Source organism: Moschus berezovskii, chromosome 25 (genome assembly GCF_049115385.1).
Source record: "Moschus berezovskii isolate FMDL1 chromosome 25, NW_MosBer_1.0, whole genome shotgun sequence".
Taxonomy (NCBI): domain Eukaryota; kingdom Metazoa; phylum Chordata; class Mammalia; order Artiodactyla; family Moschidae; genus Moschus; species Moschus berezovskii.
In genome coordinates this window covers 26,735,068-26,748,350 of record NC_142484.1, presented here as the reverse complement: position 1 = coordinate 26,748,350, position 13,283 = coordinate 26,735,068, and the positions used below count along the sequence as shown (strand labels likewise).

The 13,283-nt window shown below is 40.1% G+C and overlaps 1 protein-coding gene across 1 annotated transcript; it reads left to right on the top strand.

Moving 5' to 3' along the window:
- The first annotated feature begins 1,551 nt into the window (after positions 1 to 1,551).
- FANCF (FA complementation group F) lies at positions 1,552 to 7,052 on the top strand. Its single transcript, XM_055415070.2, has one exon. The coding sequence runs from the start codon at positions 2,239 to 2,241 to the stop codon at positions 3,316 to 3,318; it is 1,080 nt and encodes a 359-aa protein (XP_055271045.2). The 5' UTR covers positions 1,552 to 2,238; the 3' UTR covers positions 3,319 to 7,052.
- Positions 7,053 to 13,283: the final 6,231 nt, after the last annotated feature.

Sequence of the window (13,283 nt, the reverse complement as noted above, 5' to 3'; positions counted from 1 at the left end):
GTCTGCCCTGCATAAAGATATAGAGTCCAGGTCTGCTTGTTTCTATTAAAAAAAAATATTATTTTCACAAGCAGAGGACTGAAATAAGTGTCAATATGTGAATATAATAATATTGTTCAGAGTAATACAAAGGGGCATCAGAATACTATGTTTTCATTGGTCTCCCAGTTCCATAGTGTCCTGTAATTTCTGACATAATGCATATCTTAAAATAACTAAAGATATGAAACCTAACCTAGAGCATGGCACAACCTGATTTTTCAAGTCTTAATAGTCCATAGGAAATGAATGCGTCAGAAATCTCTCAGGACCAACAGTAAATATGGCAACATCAAGCTGTGTGTTTCTTTGCTAAAATTTTCTCCACCTTTGACCATAGTGTGTTGGTGGTTACTCTTTTATATTACTAAGGAGGAACAGAATTTGAAGAAGACATGAGAAGATATTCACTTCAGAGGCTTATATAACATTAACAATAATAGCAGTGTTCAGAGACTGTTTCTATGCCCCATGCAACGGTGTTCTGAAGAGCTGGTATTACTTCGGTATACTTAGTTGAAAGCAACAGAAAATAAAACTGGCAAAAGAAACGGGAATATATAGTGTTATAATCTTAAACAGGGTTAATTTGAGAGTTGTCTTAATCCAATGTATTCCTTGTGATTCTGAAATTCTATTGGTTCAGGGAAAGAGATGGATCTGGTAGCTTTGGGCTTCATATAAATAGTCAACAGCATCAAGAGGAAGAAGCAATTTCTTCAGCATGCTTGATACCCAGCTTGTATACAGCTGCATTGTCCAACACAGCAAACTCTTCATATTGGTCAATGTTCATGATCTACCAACTCTGAAGAGTAAGAAAGGTAATCATATAGGCCTCACTGATTAGAATTGATTCAACTGGCCATTTCCGGACAAATTTCTGCCCTTAGGAAATACTACAGGTTGGTCCGCTTAAGACTGGGTTTCCTAAATTAATTACTAAATTAAGAGAGGGTTGGATTAATACAATTAGCTCAAAGCGCCCCACCCCTCCACCATGAACTGCAATCAGTATCAAAACTGCATCTTTATTATGCAAAGAGAGTAAGGGTAATGATAGAATGGATGCTAAAAGACAGCTAAAATACTAAAGATGGCATTTCACATTTATCATTTTATTTAATCCTCACCAAGATCATATGAGGTAGGCTTTTTGTGAAAACCTCTTTCTGATGCTTGTTTACAAATGCTTAACTCCCACAGTTAAATGCCACTTAGTTCAATTAGCTGGGTGAAATAAGAGTCAATTTAGCTATTCTGCCTTGGAAATTACAAAAACGAAAAACAACAGTGAAACTTTGAAATAAAATTTTAAATTCCTTTAACATTTTAAGAAAGCGTTAATCTTGAAGTTTCACTTAACCTAGAATTCAAGTTCTAATAATGAAAGGATAAGGTCAAGGGCCAGGCTTTAGCATAGTGTCTGGCATTAATTACTTGGGTCAGTACCTTTTTACTCAACTGAAATGAACTAAAATTTTCATTTAATAACATTTTCTTATATGTAACAGCATGTCTCTGGCTTTCCCCAATTATGATAAACCTTAACACAGATTTACTCACGCAAAACTCAGGAAATTTCTACTAGAGATTTTTTTCTAAAGCGAAAGGAAGCACGGAGACCTCCGTAAATAGCAGCAGCAGCATCTCCCACGTGGATCCGGCAATTCTCCAGTCCTAGCCTTTTATTCAATCTTCCTTGCTTAAAAATCCCCTCAACATCCATGGTGAAATACAGTCCTTTGCTACTGCTGCTAAGTCACTTCAGTCGTGTCCGACTCTGTGTGACCCCATAGACAGAAGCCCACCAGGCTCCCCCATCCCTGGGATTCTCCAGGCAAGAACACTGGAGTGGGTTGCCATTTCCTTCTCCAATGTGTGAAAGTGAAAAGTGAAAGTGAAGTCGCTCAGCCGTGTCCGACCCTTAGCGACCCCACGGACTGCAGCCTACCAGGCTCCTCCATCCATGGGATTTTCTAGGCAAGAGTACTGGAGTGGCTTGCCATTGCCTTCAGTCCTTCGCTCAGGCTTAAATTTCCCGGAGTCCAGGTACCCGGATTAAGGCCTTTATGAGATTGACAGGCACTTTACCCAATAGCATTGCAGAGAGGCGTATCATTTGACCGACGCACCAATCAGCACGCAAAGAGTCTCCGTCGCCACGGTGAAGGCGGAAGTAAGGCCCTGCGGCGCCCCATGGACTCACTCCTGGAGCATTTGGAGCGTTTCTCTGAGGTTCTGGCTGTCTCCCGCACAACCCACGTCAGCACTTGGGACCCCGCAGCTGTTCGCAGGGCTTTACAGTGGGCTGGCTACCTGCGCCACATCCACAGGCGCTTTGGCCGCCATGCCCGTATTCGCAAAGCTGTGGAGCAGCGACTGCAAAACCAGTGGAAGCGGGAGGGTGACTCTGGGCCCGCTCCCGCCCCGGGCTTGGCGAACTTCCAGGCCTTGGGGCACTGTGACCAGCTGCTGTCTCTGCGACTGCTGGCGAACCCAGCCCTCGGGGATGCCGCCTTTCACTGCCTGCTGCAGCAGCTCTTTCCCGGCCCCGGCGTTCCGGACGCCGGGGAGGAGGCGCTCCAGGGCAGCCTGGCCCGCTTCGCCCGCTGCCGGGCCGCTGCCCACATGCTGCGCTTCCACGCCTACAGAGAGAACCCGGTCCTTCAGAAGGACTCGGTGATGAAGACGCAGGCGGAGCTGCTGCTGAGGCGTCTGCAGGAGGTGGGGGAAGCCGAAGCTGAGGGTCCTGGCAGGCTTCTCAGCCGCCTATGGGAGCGCCTGCCCCGGAACAACTTCCTGAAGGTGATGGCGGCCGCGCTGTTGCTGCCGCCGGCGTCGCCCCGGCTCCAAGAAGAGGAATTGGGAGTAGGCAGCCCCAGAACACCGGGAGACGGGCGTCAGGAGCTGCTTCGTTGGCTTCTGGGGAAATCAGATGTCGTGGTTGCCTTCTGCCGCAACCTCCCAGCCGAACTTTTAACTTCCGTGGCGGGGCGCCATCCGGAGCTGGCCCCTGTCTATCTGGGTCTGCTCACAACCTGGGGTCGCCAACTGCACTATGACCTTCCAAAAGGCCTTTGGATTGGAACTGAGCCCCAGGATGTGCCCTGGGAGGAGTTGTTCAGCAGGTTTCAAAGCCTCTGTCAGGCGCCTCCGCCTCTGAAAAATGAAGTTCTAACTGCCCTGAAGTCCTATAAGGCTCAAGATGGAGATTTCGAAGTCCCTGGTGTTAGCATCTGGACAGACCTGTTGTTAGCTCTTGGGAGTCATGTGTGATTTTGCCTTGGGGAAGAGACAAGTTTTCAGCCCAGGCCCCAGTCCTCTGTGGGCAACATTGTATTACTGATGACTCGAATGTATGGTTTACAAAATTAAAATCCCTGTGTTCTCACCACATCTCCTGTACTTTCGTGTGTCCAAAATATTATTTTAGGTCCTATAAAGTAATTGTAACTTAATTACAAATATGTAAAGTAACTGCCTTGTAGTGCCATGGATTTTCTGCATAGAGGAGGTAACATTGCAAATATCCTACCTAAAGCCATAGAATTAACAATAGTTGTGCTTTAGAAGGTGCATTTCTAATAATCCTGAAAATATATGTGCTTGTCCCAGAAAAAGTAGTTTTCCAGTTACCAACAAGACACCATTTTTATGTTATTAATGCCTTACTTTTGCAGTTTTTTTTCTTTTTAAGTCCTCAGAAGTGAAGAGATTTCTTTAACCAACAACATGTGTTGTCAGAAATGGTTTGGAAAGCCAGCTGGCCTACTTGGACTTTAAACCCTGGATATTGGCCTTGTTAACCTGACATTCTAATAAGTTTACCAGCCTTGTGTGCCTGCGTGCTCAGTTGCCTCTGTCTCTTTGGGACCCCATGGACTGTAGCCTTCCAGGCTTCTCTGTCCATGGAATTTTCCAGGCAAGAACACTGGAGTAGGTTACCAGTTCCTACCAGAGGGGAATCTTCCCGACCCAGGGATCAAACCTACATTTCCTGCATTGGCAGTTGGAACATGTGTTATTCAGAAATTTTGTTTTTCATTTCTGCAAATTGAAAGACCAATAATTTAAAGCATTGCCTTAAAGACAAAAAAGTTTTTAAAACATAGTAAATACAAATCTATGCCTCTGGATATTAATTTAGCATTTGATGGCAAAAGAATCAAAACAGACTTCTAAATTAGTACTGCTTCTGCTATTGAGGTTAATACATCACAACCTTGGTGTTAGCGTTGCCTTATGTTAAATCAAGTGATGAGTATAAAAATAAAGTTCTCCCACTTTTCCCTTGGTGATTGCCCTATGGGGGCAGTTTAGAATATTTGTTTAGTATGTGTAGAAACCTAATTTTGTGAGTTTACCCAGATTCTCCACACCTGGCAGAGTGATTCCCAATCACCAAACTTAAGAATAATGTATTCATTTTTATTAGGCAGAATACTACTTCCTGTACAAGATGTTTTCTTCCATATCTAGGTTAGTTGGTTGCAAGATTCTTCAGGAAATGTAAAAATCAGAAAGTTGATTTGAGCAAAAAAATCTGTATAATGTAGAATTTTTTCATTCTGTAGTGAAATCTGGAATAAAGTACTGTCCCACTAGCAAGTACACTTTCCCAGATAGATAATCCTGTGTTAACACTAACAAGTTTGTATTTCCTGTGATTTGATTCCCTTTTCTAGCTCTAATCCATGTAGGCCATATTTTAGATTTAATTTGCCATGAATACAAGAATAAAGACAATTCCTTCTGTTCATTACCTGAAGGTCTTTTTTCAGGAAGCATAACTCAGTAAAGAGTTCTATTCACACAACTTGTAATATTGACCCATAACCATAAAATTTAGTTTTAAAGAGTGAGAGTTTGTAAACTTATTTCCCTATTTCTGCTGCTACGTTGCACTTTTATTTAAGATAAAATGATAAAAATTGTTATAGACTTCAGTAAATAAAAATTTTAAATCTATTTTTATGCTTGCCATATTTTAGGCTACATGCTATGTTCATTACTTTGGTAGCCATATTTAGCCTTCACATCAAGATTGTATTGTTATAAATCTAGATATAAAATTAGAGTTAGGGTTGGTTAGGGTTAGATATAGGCTAAAGAAAATTAACTACAATGCCCAAGAGCACATGAAAATAAGCAACATGGGAGTAGAAGCTAATCTGTTATTTACCCCTACCCAGAGCCTAGAAGAGTGCCTGACTTGGCTTGTGGGATCTTAGTTCCCAGACCAGGGATCCTACTTCGCAGGGCAGTGCGAGCCCTGAGTCCTTATTACTGGGCATCCAGGGAATTCCCTTTAATTTCTATTTTTGATCTTATTTTAAACAAAGTTCAGTTGCTCAGTCCTGTACAACTCTGGGACCCCATGTAATGCATCATGCCAGGCTTCCCTGTCCATCACCAACTCCGGGAGCTTACTCAAACTCACGTCCATAGAGTCAGTGATGCCATCCAACCATCTCATCCTCTGTTGTCCCCTTCTCCTCCTGCCTTCAATCTTTCCCAGCACCAGGGTCTTTTTCAAGGAGTCAGGTCTTCGCATCAGATGGCCAAAGTATTGAAGTTTCAGCTTCAGCATCAGTCCTTACAATGAATATTCAGGATTGATTTTCTTTAGGATGGACTGGTTGGACCTCCTTGCAGTCCAAGGGACTCTCAAGAGTCTTCTCCAACACCACAGTTCAAAAGCATCAAATCTTTGGTGCTCAACTTTCTTTATAGTCCAACTCTCATATCCACATATGACTACTGGAAAAACCACAGCTTTGACTAGACGGACCTTGTCAGCAAAGTAATGTCTCTACTTTTTAGTATGCTGTCTAGGTTGGTCATAGCTTTTCTTCCAAGGAGCAAGCGTCTTTTAATTTCATGGCTGCAGTCACTATCTGCAGTGATTTTGGAGTCCAAAAAAATAAAGTCTATCACTGTTTCCATTGTTTCCCCATGTACTTGCCTTGTGATAGAACTGGATGCCATGATCTTAGTTTTCTGAATGTTGAACTAACAAAGTTGAACTTAAAGTTAAGGACTTAAAAAAAGTGATACTGATATAGGAATTTTATTATCACTCCAGCATCTATATATAGGAAGAAAGTGAAAGGAAGGAATGAGAGATTGAATAAATATATTCAGGATACTTATGAAACAGCAGATAAATGACTGCATATGTATGTTGTTTTTTGTTAATATTACGGAGGACAACTATCAATGCTCTGTTAGAACTTCCCTCAGGCTGGCTGTATATTTATTAAGTATATTAAAATGTTTTAAATCTAAATGCTGTTGTCTAAGAGCTGGCTACTTACTTAGGTTCTGATTCTAATGGAAAATGTGTAATATTTGAGTAAATAAGGCTTTGCATTTCTATGCTGTCTTATAGTATACAAAGTTCTTTGTATACTGTCTTATAGTATACAAAGTTCTACAATGAAATAATCTTAGCAGAACCTCTTAATATAACTGTTAGGGTAATGTGCTGTGAACTTCAAATTTTATTAATCAAAGAGTTGAGACTACAGTTCAATTTGTCATGAATTTGAGCAAATTTGGGAGACAGTGGATGATAGAGGAGCCTGGCATGCTGCAATCCATGGGGTTGCAAAGAGTCAGACACAACTTAGCGACTGAACAGCAACAACAAATAATGACTCTTTGAGTGGTAAAGTCAACAAGGATCTGGATCTCCTCTAACTTAAATTCACTCCACAAATCATTTTTGGGGAGGTAGATTGGTGATGTGAAAATCAATACAGGACTGGCTCACGGGAGAAAATGTATTTATCAAATATTATTTAAATTCAGGTTATTATCTACTATTATAACTTTAACCTGGTTTATTCACTTTCAGAGTCAGAGACTCCTAATCTATAAAACGGAAAAATTCTAGCTTGTGGTTGTCTGGAGGAATGGCAAGGGAGGTTGGATTGGGATATTTGGGACTAGAATGGATAAACAGTCAGGTCCTATCATATAGCACAGGGAAGTATATTCAATATCCTGTAATAAGTCATAACAGAAAAGAATATGAAAAATATGTGTATGTATATCTTAAACACTTTGCTGTATACCAGAAGCTAATAAATGTATTATTAATCGACTATGTGTGTGTATGCTCAGCCATGACTGATTCTTTGTGACCCCACAGACTGTAACCCACCAGGCTCCTTTGCCCATTGAATTTTCCAGGCAAGAATACTGGAGTGGGTTGCCATTTCCTACTCTAAGGGATCTTCCTGACCCAGGGATCAAACCTACATCTGTGTCTCCTCCATTGGCAGGCAGATTCTTTACTACAGAGCCACCTGGGAAGTTCCCAAACTATCCATGGTGGTGGTGGTTTAGTTGCTAAGTTGTGTCTGACTGTTTGTGACCCTATGGACTGTAGCCTGCCAGGCTCCCCCATCCATGGAATTTCACAGGCCAGAATACTGGAGTGAGTTGCCATTTCCTTCTCCAGCTATACAATACTAAATCAACTATACTTCAATTAAAATAATTCCCCGATATGATCTTGGTTCAAGAAAACTTATCAGTTATTGTATTTTATTTTATTTTGAGTGAGTGTATGACATGCAGACAAATACAGAATTGTTATAATAAATTGAAACTTTTATTTATAAAATTTTAAAATAACATTTTATTTTTTATTTTCTTAAATTTTAAACTTCTAATTTTGTTCTGGGGTATAGACAATTAACAATGTTGTGACAGTTTCATGTGAACAGCGAAGGGACTCAGCCGTACATATACAGGTATCCACTCTCCCCAAACTCCGCTCCCATCCAGGCTGCCACGTAACATTGAGCAGAGCTCCATGTGCTCTACAGTAGGTCTTCGTTTATTTATTTATTTTTGGCTGTGCTGGGTCTTCGTTGCTGCACAGGCTTTTTTCTGGTTCTGGCGAGAGAGGGCTCCTCTCTGGTTGCGGTTCTCGGCCGTCTTGTGGCCGTGGCCTCTCTCGCTGTGAAGCATGCCTGGACTTCAGTAGTTGTGGCACGTGGGCTCAGTAGTTGCAGTTTCTGGGTTTTAGAGCACCCGTTTAACAGTTGTGGCACAGGAGCTTGGTGGCTCCACACCTTGTGAGATCTTCCCTGACCAGGGATCAAACCCTTTTCTCTTGCATTAGCAGGTGGATTCCTTACACTGAGCCACCAGGGAAGCCCTGAACCTTTTATTTTGTAGTGACACTTTCTGCTGTAAAATCTTGTTTTTTTCCCCCGATGTTTCCTTTTCTGCAATTTTTCTCATGTCTCTTGTGATTCTGATTAGGCCTATATTAGATCTTCTTCAGTTCAGTCAGTTCAGTTCAGTCGCTTAGTCGTGTCTGACTCTTTGCAACCCCATGAATCACAACACGCCAGGCCTCCCTGTCCATCACCAACTCCCGGAGTTCACTCAAACTCATGTCCATCGAGTCGGTGATGCCATCCAGCCATCTCATCTTCTGGCGTCCCCTTTTCCTCCCGCCCCCAATCCTTCCCAGCATCAGAGTCTTTTCCAGTGAGTCAACTCATCACATGAGGTAGATCTTCTTACACTACCCTTATTCCTACAATCTCTCTTTCATAGTTTTTATCTCCTTACCACTCTATGCTTATGTGGAAACTGCTACCTCCTAGAATACTTTTCCCTATCTTCATTTTAGCAATCATATCTCAGCCCCTGATGGCTCAGCGGTAAAGAATTCACCTTCCAATGCAGCAGACACAGGAGATGTGGGTTCGATCCCTGGGTCAGGAAGATTCCCTGGAGAAGGAAAATGGCAACCCACTCCAGTATTCTTGCCTGGAAAATCCCATGAACAGAGGAGCCTGGTGGGCTACAGTCCAAAGAATCGCAAAGAGTTGGACAGGACTGAGCGACTGAACATGGCACGGCTCAGTCCCAAGTTTCCGCTAGAAGTGGCCACCCAGCTAGAGAGTAAATTTCCCAGTCTGTCTTGCAGTTAGTTAGTTACGTGTGGCCTTAACACTAGATTTTGACCACTTGTGTATAAGCAGAATTGATATGCACAACTGAGGGTTCACACTCCAGAAATATGAAATCATTTGCCTTTAATGCTCTGTTTGTCACTTCAAACTGACTGGAGGGTCATGTAGTACTGGTGAGCTACCTTGAATCACAAGGCTGAGAAAGATTGGAACAATGCTGAGAAACATAAGGCCAGTGTTCAGGATGGCAGAACAGAGCCCACTTGTCCCATTTGTCTTGTTATTAGAGAAATACGTTTCTTTTTACCCTTCTCTTATCCAAATCACTGCTTTGAGGTATAGTTGTCACATCAACTTTGCCTATATCCTCAGTAAATATATTGGTATATTCTTATTCATCCACTCTTACCTGATGTTTAAGTAATCCATTATGTTTTACATTTCAACAACATTTTTTTTCCTGTAGGTTTTCTTTGACTTTCTGGTCATTTTGTATAATCTGGTATTACATGTTTATTTTTGTGATTCAATTTTTTTTTTTACATTGTTATTTTATATTCTGTAGTAATAATTTCAAAACCTCAAGTCCCGAGGGATCTAATCCTCTTTGCCTTTCTATGATTCTCACTCATGATAATTTGTTTCTTTACATATTTCTTTATATATATTGTGAGTTCACATTTGTTTGATTTAATCTATGGAAACAAAGATGTCTAAATAGGGTATTCGTTCCCCATGAGGGCATTTTCAATAGTTTCTGTCAGTAGTGAACACATGTAACCTAGGGGCACTTTGGCAAGGTTTCTGGCTTAACACAAGGAAATTTGACTTCAATTTCCCTACTTCATGGCTTGCTCAAACTATAAGCTATAAATCTGATTTGCATACTACTCACACCTCTTTGTTTTTGGAGATATATGTATTTGATGGAGAAAGATAGTCTGGAAATTTCCTTTATTTCTTAAAATTTCAACAAAGCATTTGAAGCATATATTATTGAGAATCTAAATGTTTACAGCAGTTGAGTCCTACTGAACATATAGTCATAGCTTTGCCCAAAGCGGAAGGCCTCATTTACGCTTTAACCCTTGCTGCTCTGAATTTTCCCCTCAACACTCCTTTTAAAGAAGTCAAGGTCACCCATCATCTTTATCATCCCAAATTCAAAGGACATTTTTCTGATCTCAAGTAATTTGACTTAGTAGCGTTAGATGTTTTGACCACTTTCTACTTTTTGAAACTAGGCTTGAAATTCTGTTCTCAAAACCTGTGTGACATTCTTCTATCCTGGTTTCCTCTTACATTTCTAGCTATATTTTTCTCATTCTGATTTTTTTTTTGGCTCCTGCTGCCTGAATCAATCTTCCCCAGGATTTCTCAAAGTTTAATAGTCTGCTTCCTTTCTTGTACATGCTCTCATCCCAGGTGATCTCACCCCTTTTCCACGGCTTTAAATACTATCCGTATGCTTTCAACCACCCAGTTTACATCTGCAACCCACAGCCCTCATCAGAACTTCAGGATGAATGTCCTCACTTCCGTGTCTCACAAGCCTCTCAAGCCAAATATATGCAAGACAGAATTCTTCATATCCCCACAGAAGCCTGCTCATCCCTATGCATTTCTCAGTAAATAGCCAGAAACCTGGGAATTATTCTTGAATCCTTTCACTCACTTAGCCCTCATAGGCAATTCATTAACATATTTCACCTTATCTAAATTTCTACTCATTACTCTAGGATGGGACAGGGTGACCATAGATTCTGATTTTCCCAGGCCAGATGGGGGTCATGCCTGTTGTCCTGGCATAATTGATACAAGTACAGTATGCTTTTTCACTCTCTAAAATGCCCTGGTTTGGCTGATAACTCTATGATCACCTATCTATCACATCTCTGCCAGATCACCACAATGAGCTGGCTTGTCTATTTGCTTTTTAGCATATTTTACAGTCCATTCTCCACCGAAAAGCTCAAGTAGTCAATTCTCAGTCGTGTTCACTGAGAAATTTAAAGTCAATGGGAGAAAACTGACACAGACTTTTATTACTACGTCTATCTATACTAGCATCTGTACACACATACTTTGCCTTCTGTCTGTCGACAGTAATAAGCTATTCTATATTAAGCCAATTTCTATACACGCCAGCCTCATGGGAATTCTTTCAGTTCTTGGAGTAAAGAAGCTGAGCTTTTTCCTGTCTTAGAAACTTTTCTTACATTGTTAGTTGAGCCAAGAATGTTCTCACCTAGTCTTCACTTCACAGCTTAATTTCATTCTCTCACCATGATGCATCTATCTAGACATGTTTCACCCTGTTATTTTCCTTCAGACCACCCATTTTCCTACAGTTGTATTGTTCATGTGTGTCGGTCTTTTCTACTAGAGTATAAGTTTAGTGAGGACAAAACTGTTGTGCTTGAACGTTCAAGGCCTTCACACTATTCTGGCATATATTATGTGTAAGTGAAAGTCCCTCAGTCATGTCCGACTCTTTGTGACCCCATGGACTATACAGTTCATGGAATTCTCCAGGCCAGAATACTGGAGTGGGTAGCCTTTCCTTCTCCTGGGAATCTTCCCAACCCAGGGATAGAATCCAGGTCTCCAGCATTGCAGGTGGATTCTTTACCAGCTGAACCACAAGGGAAGACCAAGAAAACAGGAGTGGGTAGCCTATTCCTTCTCCAGCAGATCTTCCCAACCCAGAAATCGAATCAGGGTCTCCTGCATTGCAGGTGGATTCTTTACCAGCTGACCTACATGTATTTGATACCTATTCCTATGAATACATAGGAATGGAGCAAGCATTTGATTACAGCATCACCCTGTAGGTCATATCTTTAAGAAACATAAACCACTTTAGTGTTGGCTATGAGAAGTATAAACCCAAACAACAAGAATGGGGTCCCCAAAATATGGTAATATTTCCAAAATAGAACCAATCAAACTAAAAAATCTCCAAAAGCTTCTTTGCTGCATTTGAGTTGGATCAACATTCATCAATGTCAAGATTTAGTTGCTGTGGTTAAACTGCCCAGTTATACCTCTTTTATGCATTTTTGAGCTCTGAAATAGTGTATCAAAGTTCTAAAATAGTAACCAGTTTATAAATAGAATGTCCCATCTTCCCTAGCAAATTGTGGATATATATTTTCATATTAACATAAATTAGTTAATGCATATGCTCTAGGAAGAAACCATTGATTTCTCTCAGGAATTAATTGGAAATGATCAATCCCTGTTTTAGCAGTGTGGCAGTAGCATCATTTATCAGGTGCTAATTGTCATAGTGGACCTAGAATACCCTTTTGGCTTAGAAATACCGTAGCCCTAAGGGAAAGTAGCTTGAATAATTACAATAATTAATGGGCATACAACTGTCTCTTGAAGCTTCATTACTCTCAATATTGGGGAAAGGTTTGAGTTCAAAAGAGCTTTCAGTGTTTTAAAATCTTATTATGCTTTTATTCTTTTATGTCATGAAGGACCAGGACTAAATTGTAGATGTTTTTAGATGTAGTAATTCAGAGGTATAACCATAGGGATATAAAATGTGAATAATCAGTTTATATTTCATATTTATACATGTAATACAAACAGTATTATCATGTTCTTAATGAAATCTATGATAATCTCAATGTTAGGCATATATTTGATATTTGAATTTTATACATCAATATTCAAGATAAATTTTTTCTAAAGTTAAGTTTGTTTATCACTGTAAAAATGCTTCTCTCCTCTTATGTATATATACTTTCAATTTGATATTTGTGTTGCAAAATGTACTTATTTATTCAATAAGCTACTTATATCTATGATTTGATGCACTAAAATGATATAAACCATTTTAATATGTTTTTATGTTATAAACCAAACTTTTTATTTCTTAAAAAATACATCTGGAAAACAATGTGAGGGTAAAGATATATGCATAGATCAATAATGGATATTTTATCCTCCTTAATTCTTCAAAGCTCTGAGGGCAGCTGTTGAAATAATCATCATTATACCAAGCATCTGACACATTATCAATACTTATTTGGTAAGATATTCTGTTTGAAGCTATACATGTATTTATGAGCATTGACAATGTGCCACAGTGGGAATAAGAATACAGCATATTGTTAGCTTTCACTGAATACAGAAGTAGTCATGGACAAGAATGAATAAATGTTCTTTGTTAATCTCAGACACATTAGGTACCTTAAAAAATGTTAATTGAATTTGAATCCACAATAGATGTTAAGATCAGATTTCAAATAACCTATCACTAATACATTGACTACTAAAATGCAG